The sequence below is a fragment of the Orbicella franksi genome, chromosome 1, assembly GCF_964199315.1.
Source record: "Orbicella franksi chromosome 1, jaOrbFran1.1, whole genome shotgun sequence".
Lineage (NCBI taxonomy): Eukaryota > Metazoa > Cnidaria > Anthozoa > Scleractinia > Merulinidae > Orbicella > Orbicella franksi.
Window position 1 is genome coordinate 8,047,274 of NC_138145.1, and position 24,170 is coordinate 8,071,443.

At 36.5% G+C, this 24,170-nt stretch overlaps 1 protein-coding gene across 1 annotated transcript; it reads right to left on the bottom strand.

The window, feature by feature from the left end:
- Positions 1-511: 511 nt before the first annotated feature.
- Positions 512-23,945, bottom strand: LOC145487542 (prominin-1-like). The gene is made up of 24 exons (XM_081466373.1): positions 22,911-23,945; positions 20,594-20,658; positions 19,264-19,472; positions 18,201-18,321; positions 17,514-17,580; positions 16,172-16,261; positions 14,957-15,165; positions 14,600-14,674; positions 13,820-13,883; positions 13,009-13,085; positions 11,940-12,031; positions 11,264-11,416; positions 10,625-10,748; positions 10,108-10,202; positions 9,362-9,446; positions 8,681-8,827; positions 7,680-7,766; positions 6,901-6,987; positions 5,834-5,887; positions 4,684-4,764; positions 4,396-4,464; positions 3,808-3,897; positions 2,979-3,099; positions 512-2,051 (listed from the first exon to the last, which is right to left on the bottom strand). Exons 1-24 carry the CDS (start codon positions 23,095-23,097, stop codon positions 1,996-1,998), a joined length of 2,505 nt encoding a protein of 834 aa, XP_081322499.1. The 5' UTR covers positions 23,098-23,945; the 3' UTR covers positions 512-1,995.
- Positions 23,946-24,170: the final 225 nt, after the last annotated feature.

Below are 24,170 nucleotides of genomic sequence, written 5' to 3' on the forward strand. Positions count from 1 at the left end.
CACTCTGGTTAGATGCAATGCATTCTGGTAAAAAGTGATGAATTTGAGAATTCGTAACCCCTTCTATATATTCTTCTTAAATCCTGATTATGTTGCTGCTCGCTCGCTACGCTCGCTCCACAGCAATTAACTTCTTTCCGGCAAGAGTACAAGCCTGCTAAAGAATTTAAATTAAACTCGAGCTGAAATTACCTGTAATAGTCGGAATAACTGGTAATGTGAATCGAAACGCACCAATGAAAGCAAACAAGCGATACGCCTGGCTGTTTACTCTATGTGAAAAGTGAACTGATCAACATGACACGAGCGTCCCCGACAGCTAGGAATCGAACCCATGACCTCCCAAACACCGGGCGGGCGCTCTGTCCACTGAGCTACGAGAACTCATGGAGAGCAAGGTCATTTAACTGAGGGTTCATATGTGACAGAAAAAACCATCGATCATGACCGTCGAATATATGACGTAAGACCGGTTTTCCAGGTGCTACTTAACCAACTAAGCTTACTCTCAAGTTGCAACTTTTCTGTCTCTTAAAAATCTGGTGACTATTCTTGGCAAGTTTACTGATTTTTTTTTTCTTCTTTTTGATTACACAACAGATACAAAAGCGGACTGTCGCTGACGTCATTGTTTACATTTTTCCTCATTAACATGCGACTTGGCGCAGAGACGACATCATGGTAGATACGAATTGACTACAAACATTTAATGAGATATGGGAGCCACTTATTTGGTGAAATACGTGGCTTTTAAGTGTGATATTCATGGCTAGATTGGCTTTCAAATCTGCAAAATTTCTGAGGGGCAAAAGAGCTAATGAGCTCGTACATTCTTTGTAAAATTTTGAGTTTCTAACGCCCGTTGCACAAAAAGTTTTCAGTACAGTGGACTCAAACTTCTTGGAACAGCGAATCGTGCTATGCCCTTTCGATTTTCAGAACTGACATTTTGTTGCTTGATCAGAAACTGGATCGCTTATGATAATGAGGAAAATATTGTAAACAAAGATTCCACGTTACATCGTAGGAGGATTCCTATAAAATTTAAAGGAATAAACAAGACAAAACAGAATTGTTAGAATGTAAATGGGATCTCTCAACTAAGTGGATAAAAGTTTAATAAAATACTGAGAGAAACGTTTTTGATATATTTTTTTATGTCGTGTTGGCTTTTTAAAAATTCAGCTGATCTATATTTTTTGCAGTGTAAATAAAGTATTTCATTAATTAATTAAAAATAGTAGTAGTTACTTCTACTCACAAGTAAAATCTTAATTTTACAAAACCCCTTAACCGTCTCACTTCCATCACCATTTCTATAAAAGCTTTGGAAGAATTTTGTCATATTTTAATGATTATTTGTTATCTAATATTCTATAATTATTCAAAAGAACAATCAAATTTGTGATGATGTCTCCCTAACTCCTGACGTACGCGATTGAGAAACATGGCCTTTACGAAAGGGTACTGACAATTATCCACCTCACTCATTATAATTTGTGGATATCTACCTCCTTTCCTCTAGCAGAAACCGCAGAAACCCAGAGGCAAATCAAGAAGACATTAGCATCAACGAAACGAGTGAGTGCGAGTGATGGTTTACCACAGGCTTTCGCAAACTATTCTTCTGTACCAATTATCGGCCTCTGGGTCTCCTAGCATAGACTTAACTATTTGAAAAAGCATACAAGTCTATTCCTACACAGCTTAGTCCACTTCTTACATGTACAAACAAAATTCTAACGGAATCCTTCATGTTTCCACTTACTGCGCAACAGAATGAGACATATCTGAATTCGAAGTATGCTCATTCAACAGCGGGGACAGTCGTAATTACAACAATTCGTAGTACAATACTAGGCAAGTGAGCTTCATGAATGCGTTGATCTGTTTGTTGGGATGGTTTATCTATGGCTCTCATGTACTCAGAAATTAACGCTGGCGGTGTTGAGGTGACATCGTGTCCTAGACAGCTAATGAAGATTTACATTGCTTTCATTTCTGCCCAGGCACTTCGTCCATCCACGGTAATTCTAACATTTCTTCCTCTCCTGAAAAAAACAAAGTGTTCATCCAGGTTAGATCGCTTGGTCTTCGATCAAAACAGAGGGCTGCCTCCATCCCTCCCCTCCGCAATGGGCACCTCGACATTTTAGTTTGCAAGGTAATATTTTTAGCTAAGACATGCAGAAACCGTAAATTCGTACAATACAGTTTCGTAGGTCCGCACAGCGTGATCGGTTCTTAATTTTTCTCAAGTTCGATTCTACCAAAGCTATATGTTGTTGTAGTGAAATTTGGATCACAAGTTAATTTTTGATTTCAACTATACGTGACTCGTTTTCTTCTAATAATATTTTTTTTCTATTTTTCCCAGTTTATTCCTAGTCAATAATAATTATTGACCAGGGATAAACTGAATTTAACTAGATGGAAACGAACCACATACAGTTTAAATAAAACATTAACTGAAGCATATCTATGGAAATCAATGCCAGGCAGAAAGATGAGCTCCTTGTGATTGGATTTTCCTGATGAGGGGGAATTGCAAGTCTTGACATCAGGATCATATTCATGTTTGTTTTTCTCATTTTCATCTCAAGAATAAATGTGCTATCAGCTACTTTGATTCTACCCGACTTGTGACCATAGCTTATCAAAATCACCACAGCACTACCACTGATTACATGAGAGAACAATTTCATGATTCAACTACTTCTTTGATTCATAGTTGTGTGCAAGACTATTAAAACACGTTACAGAGTTATGTACAATTATTACACACTGCGAAATAAAAAGCAACAACTCAGTGTAACTGCATGTGCAAGCCTCGCCAATTTTTCCAGATTATACAGATTTAGAGTATATCTAATTCAATTTTAATTTTTAATTCAGATTGATGAAAAAATAATCCTAAATTCCTGCGGTAATGTTTGTTTGTAAATTTGTTAGTCTGTTTGTTTAAACAATGGACTAACCTGGTTCATCACTTTCTCCACTAAATGAGACCCGTCGGAAATGCTTGGAAGCCTTCATACAAAGGATGATAGAAATAACAAGAAATAGGGCACAAAGTCCAAATGCAACCCAAGAGGCATTCTGAAAAATGACAACAATAAACATCCCTTGTTATTTGATAACCAATGAACAGGCTCGTCCCTAGTGGCTACCTTTTTTGACCTGTCTGCCCCTAGGGAGCCAGGCCAGAGCTTAGTTACTGCTACATATATCTTACTAAAAACGTATCTAATCAGGTTAAGTTAGAATGCCTGCAGGAGATAGTTTTTGAACACTGACACTTGCCTGAGCTGGTCTTTTTGTCACCAGGTTCCGCCAGGTTGATAAAAAGACTATAGTATTTTAGGCTAATTTTATAGATGCTGATTACAATGCAACTAGCTTTCTAAACACGTATTATATATTATTATGTTAAGTTATTCTCGCGATTTGATTGGTCCTTACTTATGATCTATTGAACGGCAGACGTATAGATGACGCCACTAACTTTTTTTTTTTGTTTCGTTATCATATAAAACAAATAGATTCCATGTTGTCCAGCGTCTGTTCAGTAATAGCTCACAGAAGACGTCAAAATGTGGAAAGAACGTCAGTTTAATGGCTCGAGTGCCACTTTTTGTTCTTGCCAAAAAAAAAAAAAAATGATTAGTCAAATTAATAACTACCATGTTAGGCCACCCTGACATACATGCAAGAACAAAAAGCTATTACTGGTCACAGGATAGTTCTTGCTGAACAGTCAGGGGCTAAGGCCAGTCATAAAATTCCTGTACATGAAACCTAACATACCATTCCTGCTGCATAATGACGACATAGGGAGCCAGTGAGCCCACGGTATATGTTAGACACGGTCTCACATCGTCCCACATCGAACCGAACCTGACAATCAAAACATATCATTTATGACATTTCTTTTTCCTGTTTTCAGTATCCTGCACCACATTGTAATGATACTGGTTGAACAGTTTGCAAGCCCTTATATTGACCAAAATTGGTAGCAACCAGTAAAAAGTATCACACCTTCCCACAATGGGAAGAACACTGCCTTTACAAAACCTAAGAATTGTCGCATATGCCTACGGCATACGACTGATGAGAGTGCAGGCCATGAAAATGATGCTTACATGCTGAACGGTATCACTAAATACAACTGTATTTGGGAATATAGGAGAGTTCGTAGTTATCAGTGCTACAGTGAACTTAGATTCTTACAAGAACATCATGAGACCCCCTAAATCACAAAATACATCATATCCGAAAGCTAAAACAGGAAAAAATGAGCATATTACTCTGCAGTATCAAAGGTCGCAGTAATGAGAATGTAAAAGTAGTCATTTCATTTGAATGTTTACGTTGCTATTGTTACTTAAGTTTCACCTGATGAATTACGTGGGCCAACAACGAATCCACATCTCCAAAAACTGTGTCCCAGTGCTTTGTAACTCCCTGGCAACAAATAAAGTCCAAATAATGTACTCAGTTTCCACCACAGATATTCGTTAAGCGACTCCATCATGCCATCATGTCACATATTCTGAACCATATATCACGTTCAAATAACTCCCAGCTTCGTTCCTCCTTTATTTTCAATTATTCTGGTTAAATTTACAGAAAACCTTCAAATTACATTCTAAACGACATACGTTCTGAAAAAGTTATACCAACCCTCGCAGCAATTGAAAGTGCTTCATTTGCCAAAAAATGTTCCGCATCACTCAGACCTGTGATTATTCCTTGAAATGAATCCTACACCAAAAGAAACTACTATCATCAGTATTAAGGGAAACAAAATTACGAAAAAAATACAAAACTAAGGATGACATGTGATATGTACGTCGAATGCTGTATTAAGCGGACACCCACGGGACTCCTGCTTGTTAGAGTCAGCTTAACAGAGGTGTACGCTTAATACTGGTTGGTTGTACAGAAAATCTGGGCCAGGTTGTTCAAAGACTGATTACGCTAACCCAGGATTTACGAGGTTTTCTGTTTAAGATATTGTTTTCCTTCAGCTTTGCATTGAAAAATCTCAAACTACACAAGACATTGCCAGTGACAAACAGTTTTATAAAAGAAAAATTAATACTTTGGTTAGCTTTTAATCCTAGGTAAGCGTTTACAAGCTTTTGAAAAACCCAGCCCTGGTGAAAAAGTTGTGGACTCACTGGATCACTATCCACTTAATACAGGATGTCTGCCTAATATAGGGTCTGCTTAAAGATGATTTCCAGTCTGTACTGCGCAGTCTCAACATCCTAATGTTTATAAACATCATAAGTTCTCACACGATGGAATGCAAATCGATGTCATTCGTTACAAACCACCTACCTTATCTTTGAGGCCTTTCAAATCCTTTTTCCAGTTGACAGCTTCAGTGATTTTTACAGCTGCGAAGTTGTTTCATCAAGTGATATGACAAAGAACGAAGCAAAAAGCTTCGCATCCGTAATGGAGGTTGTTTTGAAACTTTGAATTTACTTCATGTGAGTATTTACGAAATGTTTACATTTTGTGATGTCTTACATGAAAAAAACAAACAACCCAAACAAACTCTCGAGAGTGCGCAGTACGAAAGGATTCACCGAACTAATGTAATAATATGTACATATTTGATTTTCTTCCCATCTCAAGAGAGGAAACTTTAAAAACTAACTTTAAAAACTAACAAAATGATCAATGTTAATCAGTTTAGCCAGGTATTTCCAGTACAACAATTGTACTTTTAGCCCTACTGCACTATCATTTATTTATTTATTGACCAACTGATAAATCAGTTGAAATTGATTGCTGAATAACTGTCGCTGATACTACAAACCTCAATAGCAATTCCTATTTGCTTAAGGTTACTTGTAAGCTGCCCCAGCTTAACCTGAAAGTAACAACCAAAATAAAAAGTCAAAGGCCTTTCCCCCATTGAAACATTCAGAAAACAGATTTCTAATTATGAGCTTAGTCGCTTTTGGCCGATGGATGTCCTGTGTCGTGGGTAGTAATAAGGCAGTATAATAAAATTTAATTCAAATCATCTTCTTCTGTAAATTTATTGCATTTGGGTGTTATTTTTACACAACTACAAGTAGCTGATATTCCGTAGTATTTAGACAAGCGTACATTTTATAAAATGTCACTCACACTGCTTAACTCTTGTATTGTTGTAGGTAGATATAAGTGTCTAATAATTATAACTGCTTTTTGCATGAATGTCTGCCCATGGTGCTGATTCCTTTCGCCATTAAGGTGCCACTAAAATAATAGCAACGTTTAAAGGGAATCTTAAAAGCACTTCTAGTTCCAAAGTATACCTAATGGTTCTCTTTAACTGGTTCTGGGGTTTTCGGGTGATATCTCTCACTCTGTAAGTGGTTCGAATACGAAGTGTTTAGTTTTCAGTTTAAAACCCCTGGGCATCGCCATGTTTACTTTACGGTAACTTATGACGTCATTGCGCGGTCAGAGATCTCAATATGGAGTCTACCGAAGATTTCTCGTTGTAACTGAACACATTCATCTGAAATATGAATTATGAACGATTAAAAGCACTTTTATATCTCTAGATTCACACATCACTCTATTTTAAAAACATCCAACCACGCAATCACATAATTTCCCATCAAGCTTTGCAAAAATAAACATGGCGGCATACGGGAAATTTTAAATCCTAAAATACCTGAAAGTAAACGCACAGCATTCCACCTATAGGCAAACAAATATCCACTTCAAATTACTGAAACATTTTCACACAAACACCAGCTTGTGATCTGGGACAAACCTGTTTTTTGTTAGCCAAGATTCCCTTTAAACCATCTGGTTATGCATCTGTATTAACAAGGTCCTTAGGACTCACATGAGCAACACATAAACAATGACTAGCAACAAACTCACCGCCTGTTCCTGAGCTGGTTTAACAACTGTTGTATGAACATGTTCAAGCCTGTTTGCTGTATCCGTCAACTGATCACTAACTGCACCCTAACACAAAACAAAAGACTTGGGTCATCAACATTTTCGAAGCCCTTATTGTCACTTCTACGCAGGGGATCTGGTGTGTGGAATATGATTCGACATTCTGAGGCGATCACATGTCAAGCAACAAAATTAAGTTCCACTACATTTAAGCGTAAATTGGAGGGTTTCATGTGACATTACTTTCAACCATTGGTTTTGTCTTCTCGTTGCTTTTGTTCGTTTTTTAAGCATGCCACATGATTATGCATGAAACATAGATCATTGTTTGACATTTTATCCTTGTAAAGCACGTTTTATTACTTCTGATTGTTTATATTTGGTAGACAGTATCTGAATGGTAATAAAAAAAATGCCAGGCATAAAATTTGAACTACTCCATTTCCATTTCCATTATACGAGAAAGACTTAAAGCAGCCATTGACAGTGCTGAGCTGTCTAGGGAAGAACTGTCGGGAGAACTCGCATTTTTTTTTTTTCAATTACCCTGTGTCACTGACTGAATATCTTTTTGAATATTTCTACAATGTAAGCTTAACACAACCATTTCATCGTACAACAAAAAAGTCATCAATTTTACTGAAATCTTGTTTTGAGTAACAACAGTACTGCAAGTTGAGCCTGTGATTTACATCAGATGAGGTCAAAACCTAATAACCCACACAGTCTGTTTCCATAGTCACCCTGTATTATTGTACCTGGCTGACACCTTTCGTTGCATTAGCAGCTTTAGTGACGTTGGATGCAAATGACGGCAGAGGAACTTTAACGATGGGCTGATTCACCTGATAAATAAAACGCGAATATATTCATTTCTCCTCTTCTAGTTAGTCTCTATACTCTTCTTATTACTGTGAAAATTAAGGTGGCGACACTTGCTGTATTGCCGGTATCATGCTCCTCTGTAACTGATTCATAACTGCATTCTCATATTGGAAAATTGTTATGTTTGATTATTTATTAGTTTATCTAAATTAGCATTCCTCTGTCACGCTGTCCACCTATTTATAATAATTTGTTAGTCTCGCTGAGTTCTGTTTGAATGTCTGTTTCTTCCTAGTCCTCTATTTGAGGCCCTTAACTTTGTCAGGTATTTGATCTGTTGATCCATCTCACTCCTGTTAAGTCCATTCATCGTAGAGTCCACGGGGGGGGGGGGGGGGTACTCCGCATAATGGCCTATAAGAGGAGGCTCTGCCCAAAAGGGATACCATTTTCATGGCTCCAGGTATATAAAATGTCAGAGATTTCACAAGTTGAGGTATATGAAAGGGTCTACAGGGAAATCTGTCATTTAGTTGTTTTAAAGGGCCTTTAATCAAATATTTCAAAAAGATGCACCTTATGGCTGTATCATTTCATTTTATAGGCACTACATGAAAATGACAAGAAGCCTTTTTTTGGCAATTTATTCACAATACATTTCAGTTATGAAAGACATTCTAGTATGTGAAAGGGGTACCTCTTTCAATTAAAGGTAAACGAAAGGGGTACATTTTCTGTTCAAAAGGTGTAGGAAAGGTTATGGGCTTGGACCTCAGGGTGGAGCCTTCCCATATAGCTATAGAGCTTTGTGGAGTACCCCCATCCCATCCCCCTCCCGGCCATGAGCACGGCCACATAAAATTACTGTAATATTGTTGTCTATCTTTACTTCCCAACGTCATTTATGATGAAAATAACTTTTAAATGTTCAGACCTGTTCCTTATATTGAGTGTAGTTAATTTCCTGAACACCAGCATCTGATGAATCATTTATGCTTTTCTTGGCTTCATCTGACAACACTGTAGTATCCCCAACAGTTTTGTTGAGTTCAGCAAACACTTCAGTTATAGGAGGAATTTGCTAAAAAGGAATAATTCAGATTGCAGAAATGACTCCATATATATTTTAAAAAATCAAAAACAACGTTTAATTAATTGACCCATCTTCACATACTCCTACATGTATTTTGCTACCTGTAGACACACCACTGATCAATATGAAGACTATCATCCTCAACCTAAACGAGGGATAGCCAAGAGCACGACATATAATTTGCAACAATAGCCCAGGCATGCAATTTAAGGTGGTTTACTGCACTGCAGCAGCTCGAAATAACCATCCTAATAGCAATAATTAAACTAACGACAGGGTAGGCATCCTTATGTAATAATATCTAATGTTATTACCATTCTATCCCTGAACAGTGAAATGCAGCTGAGGAACACATACGGGATCATACTGTAGATTAGCCAGCTGATTGTCAGCGCCTCACGCAACCAGCTTATGTTGCATTGAAAGTAGCATGAATACTTGATGTTTTCCCCGGAATCACCATCAAAGTTATTTAATTAATAACGCAGTCCCTAACAATTTTAATATGCACATGAAACTTACATCTTTGTAGTTGAGGACATCCGAGAGATTGTACAAATGATCCATCTTTAGAACATCCCAAGGAGCATTATTTTTGGAACAATCGCTAGAAATAAAAACATTATTTAAGGTGTCATAAATTACTGTAATCATATTACATAAATGTGCTGACTTAACTGTTGGTCTAATGTAAACTAAAGCACAGCACGTATTAAATGAGAGATGCTATAGACCATACAACAGTATTAGGCTGTTGACTGTCCCCTTTTTTCCTTGTGTTGGAGATTGTAGGCATAAGTACATGTACCTCAGATGGCTGTCAAATGTCAACCTTGTTCCAGGGCTTTTCCCAGTACATGTAGCCTGCGAGCAGGCTCACCTTTGAGTCACATGTGCGAGCGGCTTCCTAGCACCTGTAGCCTGCGAGCAAGCTCACTTTTGAGTCAGGTGAAGAGACGTCTACCACTCCAAACCCCCCTCTCCAGCCCACACTATGCAACATGACCACCTCCCTGTGGATAACCACATAAAACCAAGATGGCAGCTGTTTGAACTACAGCTGTATGCATGCATACCAATAAAATCGAGGATCAAACAGGAAATATTGGACTGTAAGCAGTCTAGATTCATCCAGTAGTGAGCCAGGATTTTGAGTTGGATTTCAAGTTTGACATATTGGAGGTCTGGGAGTGCTTATCTTCGGGTGGAGGGAGGAAAGGATTTTATCAAAATTTTACAGTATTTCAGTTCAATAACCTACACCTTACCCAAGCACTCCAGACATGGTCAGTGGAACACGACCATCGCTGAGTAGCTTTTGTGCCAATACGTAATCTCCCATAATGTTTGGGTCATCTATAGTCTTTAGAATAACAAAAAGAGGTTCTTTGTTAAGACATCAAACTGAAAAGCCCTGCATGGTCTCACCCTCTTTTGGTATGTGTGGAAAAATTGAACTTTTAAAACTTAACCAAAACCTTTTTCTAACTTCCCTGCCATCCATTCTTAGTTACAATATTAAAGAAACAAAACAAATATCAACGATGATGACATTTATTTTGAAAAAAATTTTCACCTTTCCCAAAAGGTCTACGATTTGTTTCAACTTTCACCGGTTTTAGATGATTTTAAGCTGTGCCATAACAAGAACGTCAATTAACAAGTAATTTAAATAATTATTCCGATACAGTTAGTACTATAATCATTGACCATTGTGCAAAATAAATTATCTCTCCTTGCTTAATTCAGACTACTGAGCTCTGAAAGAAATCAAAATGAACTTACCTTTTGAAGCAGTTTATAATCTGGCAAGCCATCACAAAGTATTGCAACATTTGTTCCCAAAAGGAAAACAATTCCAGCCAGAAAATTGATGAGAAATGCAGAAAAGAAGAACAGGCCAGCAGCTCTAAAAACAAAACAAAAAAATAGAAACTGATTGAATGTACAGAATGTATGGCTGTTATGATCCAAGGCATATCACCCAAGAAACGTGAAGCCCTGGAGCCAAACGGCTCATAGATGCCGGAGCTTATCCCGGTTTCTGTAGCATGAAGCGGCTAGGAGTATTTCTACTCCCCCTGGATGGGATGCTAGTCCATGGCAGGTCACTCCCCCAGCAATTTGTTAGGTTTCCCGAACAATTCGCCAGTACCCATTTATACTCCTGGGTGGAGAGAGGCACTGTGAGAGTTAAGTGTCTTGCCCAAGAACACAACACAGTGTCCCCGGCCAGGGCTTTTTACATTAACGTATATAGTTGATGCAATATGAGTATATCAAGTTCCTCAAAGATGATAAGGCCTGATAGATATTGCTACAAGAAAGTTGAATATGTTCAAAGCACACATCCAAAATAATGCACATATCCTATATTCAACATTGCACCATAGAGTAACTTGAAATGAAACATAAAACAATTACCCAATCATAAGCCTTCCACCCAAGTCTGCAATGTTACTTCTGGTGTTGGGTGTGTCATACCTCGTTGAGCCACACAATCCTAACATCACAGCAAGTACTAACAACAGGCCATCCACTAAAGACAGCACTCCTATTAAAATGAAAATCACATGCCTGGAGAAAAATAAGGAAACAGCAAATAATATTGGGTTGAACTTTACCACATAAACAGTTTGTCACAAATTTCTTATAAATTTCATGTAAAATTGCATGTTTATGTAAAAGTGCATGTTTGGCCAATGGTATAGGTAGTTCAATCCCAGGCTTCCCATCATCTTAATTTCAACTGTTACAATCTGATGGTTTCCACATTGATTGCCAAATTTTTGTGCAAGGGGGATAGGATAAACAAACACTGATGTATACACGTATGTTCTAGATCTTGTTTCAATTATGCGTCTTCATTAACACTATGCCAAAAATATAGCCATGTCTTTTCACTCCTAAGATGAAAGAGAGAGTGAGAACCGTAGGCAAGACAATTATCCTAGAGGGTAAAAAGGTCAGCAAAGTTACAACTTAAATTTTTTTATCATACAGCACATGGTAGCTGTGCAAAAGAATCTGATGCATGTGAAAAACATACCATCAGATAATTTTTACAAGGCCCACTCCAGCATCTACAGCCAACACATACCTGTAATTATCATATTTGGTCAGCATTCCATCCGGACCAAGATACTTCTCATGCACGTCATCTCTGATTGGATTAAGTTCATCCTGAATGTACTATTGAGAAAAACATGAGGCATGTCATTCATCAACATGTCATTCATCTAACAATGGTTTGAGCAACTCCTGCTGGGGATAAGCTGGGGAGAGTAGCATTACTCAATGTTGTCGCTAAGTGCCCGCTGCCAGCAAAATTCGCCAGCTAAAAAACAAGGTGATCGCCCGCTGGATTATGGCAGGTAATCACTTGGTAAAGGACAGCGAATGGTGTTTAGGTTGTAATGCACTTGCAATCATTCGATATCGGAACCATATTGAACTGTCTGAATGAAAAGTTTCAAATAAATTCCTGACTACCTTGAGTATCGGTGCCACTACATTGTATAATGAGTAAAGTAATTGAAATAAAATCTTGTTTTGAGAACTTGTTTAGTGTGTTCTCTTTCCATGTACCATGTCCGCCATCTAGTAAACATGAGGCTTGGTAGCCCTGCATTCAAGGCGTGGCAAAAGATTGGGGACGAAAATTTTGTTCCTGGTCTCTCGCAAAAACTGGTGACTGGCTCGATGAAAATCTTAGCCAGGAGACTATTTTCTTATCTTCCACCCTGAAGCTAAGTAAACTCTGGCAGTATGGGTCTCTTTGGTGCACCAGGTACTTTTATTAAATGCAAGAAAAATGAAGTCAATATTACACTTTCTAATGCACTAATTTATGTAATGTGTTTTCCTAAAGAAAAAATGCACTTTGCAATTTAAGCCGGGGGTGAGAATGGACATCACCAAGTAAAGAAAGCCATGGTCGATGCCGTCTGTCCACTCATGTTACCCTACCCACCCATCCGTCTATCCACCCACCCACCCCATAATTAAACTGTTGGTTAGCAATAATTCAAGAATTCAGTCTAATCAGTGATTAAATTGATTACTGCAGATAAAACCGTAAATCAAAAATTAAGAACAATCGTTTTTATTTAACCTACTGATGCTAATTATTTAATAACCACACCTTATTAGGGATAATTGTTAATTACCTTATTGATGTCATCTTCCAGAGGCTTTAGTACATCTCCTTGCACATTGTTTATTTTATCTGTGAAATTCTGAAACTCTGTAGACAAAAAAGTGGAGTGAAGAGGTGACCAGCAAAAATCAAAATCAAGAGCTCTGTATCACTTGGCACATAAACAAGCCATGGACAGGTTCAGAGCCTGTAGACTATAAGGCAAAGGACCTCGGTAGTTGGAACAGAAAGATTCTTCTTACGAGTCTTTGGTCCCTGTGCCGAATGTTTCAAAACATGAGGATGCACCATGTTGACAATTATACAAATTATTGATTAGAAATACAAATTTACTGACAATGTGAGCAGTCAAGGTAACACAAACTAGGAAATGTGACTTTGAACCTTGCACAGTAATTTTTACAGCTAGACAGAGTCTGATGCTCAAACTAGTGAAGGCCAGACACCACGTAATGTGCACTAGAACATAATAAGCAGAATTCACTTTAAACACTATGGTAATATCGAATGAGGCACAAGTCACAAGTCATAAGTAACTCAAACTTGACCACCTGAGCGACTCCAATTAAGTTTGGTTGTACATGTACCCAGAATGTCAAAATAGGCATATGATGACATTGTAATAGCCTGTTGGTAAATCAATAACTTAATACAGCAACAACAACCAAGAGGAATTTGTACACAGATGCATCATCATCATCATCATCATGATGTCGGTCTTACAGCTTACCAAGGGGAAACATCCCTTTACTAATTAAGGACACTTGATGTGTAATGTGTGAAATCAGTTACCAACAATAATGTGAAAATTCAATCCATACCATTAGTTAAATTTGTTGTCAAGTTCTGAACTTTCTCAGGAATGTTGTGAACTGAATCATTACCCTGAAATGTACAATGACATTCACAAATACTAACAATAGCTCATAAGAAATACTCTTACTAATAAGGAATTCAGGACTTTATATTACACCACATAAATTGTAACAGTTGTAAATATTGAAAGATTTAGATCCTGATATAATTTAAGCCAGTAACTCCCTGACTCTCTCTAATGAGCATCATGTTTTTCACACAAGAAATTCAATATCTTTCCCCATCCATCTAAAGCCCCCTCCCCCCTCTTCCCCTTCTATCTGCCATTCCTGACACAGCCAAAGCAACCAACGACAGAGTGTACATTTACTGCTAAACAACATTGATTCATACCTTAGGGTGCATTATCATTGAGTTATGATACACGTATGGACCAGAAAGTTTGGGGAGCACAAAAGAAGCATAACAGTTGCCTAGTGTCTTGAAGTGCAGGCAAGGCAACTCTTTGGTTTCTTGAAGGCTCTCACAAACTTCCCAAGTGCACCATAACCTGATGATCAATGCACAGCTAAAGATGTGAATTGATTCATTTTGTATCATTGCCAATATCATTGCAAAGGAAGTAATGCACCATGATGTCAACTTGTGAGAAAAATCAGGGTCTACTCAGAAATGACTTTACCAAAATAAAATCACAACTGTGAACTCCATGAAATCTTGTATGTACCCCCTTTAATACTAGCTTAGTAATACACTATTTATGTCCAATATAAGAGAAAACTAACCTTTACAACTTCATCTGTTAAATTTGTCTTCAAAACATCCTCTACTTTCCTTTGGTTGTCAGTAATATTAGGGACCTAATAATTAAGGAGGAAATAAAACATACATGTAGCTGTAGCCGAAAAGACCCTTAAATTGCCTGTTAAGGAAAGACTAAATAACATCATCTTACTTCAGTGTTCACAAAGTATTGCTGTATATTTCAAAAATTGGAGGTACAGTATTTTGGCAAGCCTGGAGAATGAGTAAACATCATTGCAAATATCACATCCAAATGGTACAGTGATACCACACTCAAAAGTGTTTTTTTCTGACTTACTCATTATCAACAACAAAAAATGTAACCTAATATTAGATACCTTGGTGAAGTTTGCTTCAGTTGTCAGCTCATTGCCGATAGGAATTTCATTACATGTGTTTCCCCCTCCATCTTTTTCACACTTGTCTTGAGCATCTGTTAAATTTTTCTGTGCTGCTGTTAGTTCAAGTTGAATGTTGTTACTTGTTGACTTCAGTGATGATACTGTGCTTTGTATTTCAACAAAAAGGTACACAGACTGGCTGAGTGCTGAGGATAAATAAAATATATCAAAAATTAGAAGATTTAGCATGATCCCCATATATTTTTACAAGAAGTACTTTTGGCAACCCTTATAGCAAATAAAAGGTAGCTTGTAAGTTAGTAAGTTAATCCAGAAAACTACCCATTTAAATGCACCATAAGAAAGTCATGTTTTATCCAATCACTATGGCCTAATGAAACACATTCGTCACTCACTTGCAGCTGACATATACTGTTGATATATCTTGGCTGTGTTCTATTGAGACCTTCTTTTGGGATCAACTCTTTTCCATTGTTTCAGTTGGATAAGCTCATTTTTCCCTTCTATCATAATTAGTCATGATCAGTTTATTACATGTACTTAGGTTCATAGGATTGCTTTGAAATTTGTGCAGTTCTATTCAACTGAAAATGGCCATGCAGCCTGAACATGTGCTGCTAATTGGTACATCTATTAGCTGACTCAGCTCAACAACGCCAACTAAGAACAACTTTTTGTCATGAAGTATAAAAAGAGTCAACCAATACAGAATGGTTATAATCAATACAACAGAACGATAAAGTGCGCTAAAGTGACCATTAGATTGTCACCATTGAGGATGACTTTGATATTACTTTTAAAAAAAGAGCTATATAGAAATGTGTACAGGATCATGACCATTACAACAGACTCAGATTGATCCTGATCTATTATTTTAAAATTTTTATTTCTTGAAATCAAATAAATACACAAAGATATTTAAACTGTGTATGGTAAACAATTGAAGTATTGTATGGTAAACACAAAAAAACTGGTTTTGTTACAAAAAAAAAAGCGTAAAGAAAGAAAGAAATATTTATTAAACCAAAGTAAAATAAACAAGAAACATCTACCCACAGGTCTATTTTGAGCTTATAACATGGCTATTAAAAAAAGAATTTATGCCAGTAAATAATTAAGCCAAAGGGAGGTCACAGTGTGAAGTTACTGTATAATTTATTACACTGTATATATTACGAAATAACAATGTACCATTGTCAAGGTCCTTCACATTGTCATAAAGTCTTCCAAATATAGGTGCTCCTTTTTCAAGAACAGGAATAACTACATCTCTGCCCATTGCTGTTAAAGGAAACTCAAAACTATTATCATGTTAATCAAATTCATTTGCTATTTTTAACCTTGTCAACGCTTTAGTTATCTAATTTTTATTTAATATTCCCTATTCCACATTACAACAAATTAAAGAAATTTGATGCCAAAAGAGAAGCAAGCTGAGTGAAAACTTCCGACATATAATGAATAGTTAAATTCTCTAGTGGGTTAACTCCTCTGTCATGAACCATGTACATGTATTCATGTGTACTATATTTAGATGTTTCTAGAAAGGTGGGCCTTAAAACATGCATACATGAACAATGCCAAAAGGTACAAAAAGTATATAATTCATGTAGTTTGCCATTGTCCCGTGGAAGATCATATAAACTGTGAACACTGTGTTGTTGTCACTGGAGGTTCTCAACAATATAACTAAAGTATTTAAATTTATTGTCTCATAATGATTATGTGCCAGGCTACTTTTCTCTGTTTGTGGCATACAGTAAAATCCCATGTTAAAGCCCCCCGGTTATAAGCCCCACTGGATATAAGCCCATCTATTTGCTATCAAAGTACTGCCTCCCTTTTGCATTTCTTGAAAAATATTTTCGCTTGCACGCAATTGGTCTAAACACGTCACGCGACCAAATATTCCCCAGTGGGGAATATCCAAGAATATTTCCCAATCGTCAAAACTGTGCATGTTCCGAAAAAGATTTGAAGGATTGTAAGAAACATAATAGCCTCCATCTGGCACAAAAATATGCTCTGATATTTGTCTGCGGACATTAAATGTATATATCTGTTCCCTCGAAGCTCACAGTTTTCAGAGAGCATAGCTCAAGGAAAACTGTTCACTTCTCGGAACAGATAATGTCCGTGGACATATTTTCGCACCAAATGGAGGCTACTGTTTATTTATATCATGCTCTACAAATATGGTAAGCAGACGCATGAATTTTTGGGGCCATGTTACTTTTATTTTTGTTAAGTTTTCTATATTTTGGGGGCGTTTTTAATAACACAATTATTCCACTCATGCTTGTTGGATATGAGATGATTATAGCCAACCCAGTGCTATGTGCCTTGTTGGCTATCTACCATCTCATATCCAATGTGCACTCGTGGAATAATTATTGTTAATAAATTTCGTATCTCGAAGCAGCCACGTAGTATCCTCTATAAAGAAACTGCAAGAACACCAGGAACATAAAACAGCGCCATAGCATATGTTGATTAATGCCTATATAATGGTGTTGTCAGCCTGTACACTCACCAATGACATCCTCCAGCAAAACATCAACTGTAGGAACAGCCTCTTTAGATACAATATGATTTAGTTCCTGGAATTTAAACAACATGCAAGAAACATTGCACTTGAGTCTATTACACTGTACTTCTAACTGTCAGTGGCTTTTAACCATTTGAATAGACTGCTTTCAATATTTCAAAATTTTGCTTGGTGGTGAGTCAGGCCTACAGGACACAAAACAAAGGAAATTGAATGTCTTGAATGTTTGTTCCTTTCTCTCATTTGTGTCTCTAGGCCTCACTATCAAGTTGATTTTTAATATGCCGAAAGTAGGATACCGAAAGCTATTACTTAATTGATAAAAAAAATTTCTAATCAAGGTTATCAATTACGTTAATAAAAGGTTTTTTTTTGCAATAATTATATTTTTAATTTTTTTACTTAATACTTACACAAATTACATGTCAGCATATCAATACAAGATTTAAAAAGAAAACATTTCACTGTACAATGCAAAGAGATGGTAAAAGAGAAGCCTAATTTAAGGTAGAGGTGCAGAAATAATCCTTGACATTCTAAGACTAAAAACAAAATACAAGTGTACATATATATATAATGCCTTAAGTCTCATTAATGACAAAAATGTCTGGATGACAACATTATCTAGATATATTTTTCTAATCTACAGTAAACATACACATAACCCATTACCTTGAGTGTATTGTCAGTATAAGTATAAATATCAGCAAATGAGTCTGACCAAACAGTTCTTGCATGTGGAACACTCTTGTTCATTCTAACACTTGAAGCTAAGATGAATATACCTGCAAGACTAAATGAGAGTTACACTAACAGTCAATTAACATCAGCAAGAACAAATCATACTTCACGCAAAACCACATCAAGTTACAATTTGCAGCATGATGCAATTTTGTAGAGTGAAAATCATCTATTTTTGTGCCATAATACTTGAAGTTTAAAATAAAAATCATTATGAAAAATATTTTTCTATGTCTTATATATTTATTTCGTAATCTAAAACAAAGTTGGATAAATATATTAATTAAATAATATACACAGAAAAAATTACTCGATTCTGATTGGCTGAGAGCAGTGCAGTTCAAGTGTAATACCAGGGCAGAAAATGCAACACCAGTGCAAAACGTGTAACACCAGTGCAAATTACACAACGATATCCTAGATTATGATTAGCTAAAAGAAAATAGGAAATTTTCTAAGCCAATGATATCAAGCAAAATGATGGTAAAAATTTAGTGTGGAAACTTTGAAAAAAGTTTTCTTGAATGAGAAAAAATGGCTTCAAAAAAGATCTTCTGGCATTTCCTCCACGCAAATGTCTTCATGTTAATATTATTAATAAGTAATCATACGGTTTTTCTCTTTTAATTTGGAATTAATTAGCACTTGTGAGTTTTTAAAAAAGTTGAAATTGCACTCGCTGAAGCGGCTCGTGTAATTTCAGCTTTTTGAAAAACTCAGTAGTACAAATTAATTCCAAATTGAACTCGAAACCATATGATTACCTATACCAATATCAGACATACAGTATCAATAATTAATCGCCGTGTCAAACTGAACTTGCATATTAAGAACTTGATTGAGTGGCAAAACACAGACTCACTCAAGCATAATTATGTTATTGTAGAACTTTACTTAAATGTAGACTTCCAATTGGAGTGGAAATTGGGCAGTCCACAGAATGCGAGCTTAAACAAAAATATTTTACAATAAAAACAAACTAAAGAGCAATTACATAATAAACAGTGCACAAACAAGGATTCCTGCAGAGTAAGCTATCCGTTCTTTAGTAGGATGCTGCTTGAGTTTGCTATCATCAATAGAAGCACCACACTTTCCTTTACAACGGCAGCAACAGAACACAAGGCCAACGATGGGAATAACCAGTGCAGCAAGCAGAGAAAATGACGCTAACACTATCATGGGAACTTCATAATCAACCACCTAAGTGTGAAAGAAAAAAGCAATCTTAAAAAGTATAACTTGAACATCTTTAATTAATGCATATATATAATTACGTACAAAATAATATACAGGGGTGCTTTCCATTTATTGTAAACAGAAGTAATATTTCTGGAACTTTCAAAACAAAGGTAAATGGTACAGAAATTTCCTTTAAAAAATTTCCGGAAAATCTGAAAACTGTTACATATCATTGTATATTATACATGTTATATTATACATGTATATTTTCTGGAATGCAAACCATTCAGACAACCACAAATTCCAGCAATTTTGGGAGGAAAATCAAATAGAGCAGAAATTCCTGGAAATTTGCATAATTAATACAAATTATGTACCTCATAGGGTTGTCCTTATTTTTCTGTATATTCATCTTAGTGTGGGTAGTTCGTTATGGGGAGGCTGAATGGCATCTTGCTTTAAGATTGTGGTTTCTTTTCAGTCTCCTGACTAGTTTTTCTCTAGGATTTAGTTTACAGTCAAACTCACAAAACCATAAATACCTAAAATAGGTCTGGAATAGTTATTGTGTTATAACAATCACAAGCAAAATCTTCAACAACAGAAACCACAGAAAACAACTGAGTTTCCATCAGTCACAGAACAGATTTGTTTTGTTCCACAAGGTCTCAAAATAAATCCTACATATTGGTTATACAAAAATTAGATAATTGCTCTTTACAGCTCATTAATAAACACTAGCGAAGAGGGTTTTGGGTAATGTTTATTTAGTGAAAAAACTATTTTCACAAACCAATCTCGGATGCAATGGGCCTTACAACCACAATAAACATTCCAGACATCTTTTACTGTTTTTTTGAGTTTGACCGTAGTAATTTATAACTCAATTTATTTATCTAGTAATTGCTTTGGCAGGCATTGAGTTTACCACCTTCTGACCACAATACTTGTTATAACTTTGTCTAAATGCTTGAACAAATTTATGTGCCTAGAGCTTCACATTGCCTGTTGTCTTATGCAATCTTGTCTTTAACATCACAAGAGGTCACTGCACTTAAGTAAACAAAGATATAAAAGAGATAAAAATCTAATTAAAAATATTTAATAATAAGTGCCTTTGAAAAGTGAAAATATACATGTACCTCAGAGAGGCTTGGTGACTTCCCTCCTTTACCAAATGACTTACTCAAAGCATTTCCAATCAATTCTGTCAAAGAACAGGAAAATACAAACAGTTTTGAATGGAACTTTATGTTATAAACTGTTAGCAGTGTTTCATTAAGTTTCATTTTACTGAGAAAAGTTATGTATAAAATATATTGACCCATACAAAAATGTCTAACAATAACTTAAGGTATGCATCAGATATTTCCTTCTTCTTCGCCTGGATATAGTGAGCAGCTAGAATGGAGTAAATGACAACATCTTGAGATCTCCCTAAGACATTGTTACCAGACTTCGGAATTAACGTCAAAAATGTTCTAAGGACCTTTAATAGACAATGTTCACAAATGACTATTTTGATTCATAAATTATCAGACATCTTAAGAAAATGCTCACAAGATCTTTCGAAAATTGAAGAAAATGATCTTATTTAGTCTACTTAGGTGAGGTAGGTAGCTAAAGTCTGGATACAAGCCCGAGTGGCCCATCAAGCTGGAGCTTATCCTGGTTTCTGTAGCATGAAGCAACTAGGAGTATTTCTACTCTCCCTGGATGGGATGCTAATCCATTGCAGAGTTACCCCCAGCATTAAGTTCGCCGGTACCCATTTATACACCTGGGTGGAGAGAGGCACTATGAGAGTAAAGTGTCTTGCCCAATCTGAACACAACGCAATGTTGCTGGCCAGGATTCGAACCCTGACCGCTCGATATGGAGACGAGAGTACTAACCATGAGGCCACTGTGTGCACCTCCCAGTCTACTTAGTGTTAAGTATATAATTATGAACTGAAGAGTACTTGGCCCCATCCCTGGATCAATACCACAGAGCTTATATTTAGGCCTATTTCTTATTTGGTTTCATAAGATCTTTAAGTCCAATATAAGCTCAAGATTAGTATGCTAGCTAATAAACGGCAATATGGTAAAGTTTCTACAGTCTTTAAAGTTATCAAACAACAATAAATTTGCTGCAGGTGCATTTTAAGGCTTACAGTTTTACCCAGCACGCAGGGTTTTGGCCCAAACCCTGAAAACATCGGACTTAGGAGTACCCACATGAACAAGGAGTTATGTACCAAATAAAGCAAAGTATAAATGGTTTCACACTTGAAACTGATTGCAGGAGTGTTCAATACAAATACATGAAATGAATTAAAAATAGAAACTGTAAGATGACAGTTACACCAGTTTAACACACTAAGCGGTCATCAGACTGTGCTGTTATCAGCAGTAGAAATAAAATTTAAACTGACAGACTCATGGAGGGCAGGTTGGTAGGTAGATCTCCACTACTAAACAAAAAATCTGAGTTGGCTACCACAAAATTAAAACAAATTCTATGTGGCCAATCAGAAGCAGGATCACTCCAACTGTCCTCCATGTGTGTATATTAAGCTATGCACACAAGGTGGTCTCAAACTATGTACAATTTTAAAACATTCTTGGCTGTGAAGTGAGTTGTTTTAATGCACCCTTTTAACGATGTCACACAATATCAACAATTTTCCGAATATTTCATATAAACAACAACAACAAAAAAACACCTCCAGAGTTCAATTTATCATTAAAATTTAGTAAATAAGCACAATTTCATAAAAAATGTAAACTTTTGAAAATGTGGGACCCCAAATGTGCCAATATTTATTTATAATAATATTTAACAAAATTAATATTAAAAATTTTTACAACCTGACTTTCCATAAAATGATCGATTGCACTTTACATCAAACACATTAAACTAATCCTAAAAAACATAAATTTACCACATATTTCCTTCTAAAAATTGACAAGTTTGGGGTAACACATTTCAACGAGTTTGCAACGGATTCTCATGAGAGGAAATTGGGAAAGCGTGACATCAGTAAAAATGTCCATTATATTTGTTTTGAGCTAATTCTGTTTTCCTGAGATCGCTGTTTCACTTGTGTCCTTTCATTTTACCTGTTAGCCGAGTTGCAGCATTAAGGTTAGATGTCGCTTTATATTTTCCAGATCGTAAGCTTACTGTATTTTATCGTAGCTTCGAGTCAAGTTTACAGTGTTTATAAACACACTTGTTTACTCGATCCTGGGGTAACCTTTTTATGTGGTCGGTTTTTTAACGGTCAGACGATCGCCAAGAATCACACTTAGCGAAAAAAAAAACATATATATGTATTCATCTGTCCCATCACTGTCTGTCTACGGTGATTTAGCTCATTCAAGGACATTTCATCCCATACAGCGACGTACCTCGGGGCTAGCTTGGTGAAAACTAATGGTAATATAGAGAATAAAAGAATAAAAGCTTTACCATATGGCGGCTGACTCCGTAATGTTAGCGCTATACCATTTGCAATGCTTGAAAGACCGTTTAAATTCCATTTATCATCGTCGTCGTCCAAAGTGTAGGCCTTTCCCTGAGGTAGAGGCGGGTAATCCGGCTCACTTTCGACATATTTCACGTGAAGCAGAACATAGAAAAACATCAAGATCTGCATTACAGACGATTTCGAATCAGTTCTGTTTTGCAGTTACATGTAACATGAACATCAGCTGAAAAAAGTGATATCGCCGGCCACAGAGGACCGAAAAGGACCACAGAGCTTGAAAGGAGTACGTCCTGTAATTGTGCACAGTGCAAACATAGTTGTATAGTAATTCAACCAATGACATTTTGGAAAATATACTTTCCTGAAAAGCATCTGTCAAATGATAACAAGCTGTCCCGCAATGCTTTGTTGCCATGCCAGGGATTGCGGGCTGGGGGAGGGATGGGAGGGGAGGTAAAGGAGTACTGTAAAGTCATTTTAACTTTGTTTCTTAAATCATCGCATCCTCATAGAAGTCATATACATTTTTTTCAATTTTAGGCATGCTGCTTTCGAACCATGAACAAGTTGAACAACGAATTCGGCACTGATGAAGGCTCATTATCATCATGGAAGACAATCCGACTTAGCAAATTTATCACTTTATTACGTGACTGGGAAGATTACGTGTCTTCATTGTCATTGGTCGAGAGCAAGCCAATTTATCGTTAATTCTTAATTTGCACTGCAATGCAAATTAACGGGTATAACTTCGAGAAAAAAAAAATCTCCTATTTCCCAACGACATAGTTTCAAGGATGGCTCCCGGGGGATAGCTGTCCCGTCTTATTAGCCCATTAAGGTCATCTCGGGCAGCCATGTACTCTTTTTTATTTCAAACTCATTTTTGTTCATTTAATTTTTAGCTGAGTGAGTACAAATAAAGTTGTTGTTCAGTGTTGTTGTTGTTTCACTTGTGCTTTAACATCGCAATATGTCTCCCTCCCATCGCAACAAATAATCATAAGTACGCAGCTATACAAAATATGGCCGACGCAACCTTCCAAGAGTTATAACTTTTTTGAATATTTTGAAACGAAATTATCTGAATCAGTGCATAAACGACTGCAAAAGCAATGACGCATTTATTACGCAGACAAATCACACCATCCAACTAAGAAAGCATTTTTCAACTTCTGGTGTTCTAGTATTACCCTCAAACTAGCAGAATCGTAAGTTTATTAGGTCGTTGGTTCATCGCA

What these genes read in the sequence shown, in the direction of transcription:
- LOC145487542 (XM_081466373.1), bottom strand. Translation starts at nt 23,097, where the DNA reads ATGCAGATCTTGATGTTTTTCTATGTTCTGCTTCACGTGAAATATGTC. An exon ending in TAACAGATGAAGTTGTAAAG is followed by an intron (nt 13,884 to 14,599) that starts GTTAGTTTTCTC and finishes TGTACATTTCAG; the next exon opens with GGTAATGATTCAGTTCACAA. An exon ending in CAACGAAAGGTGTCAGCCAG is followed by an intron (nt 6,988 to 7,679) that starts GTACAATAATAC and finishes GTTTTGTGTTAG; the next exon opens with GGTGCAGTTAGTGATCAGTT.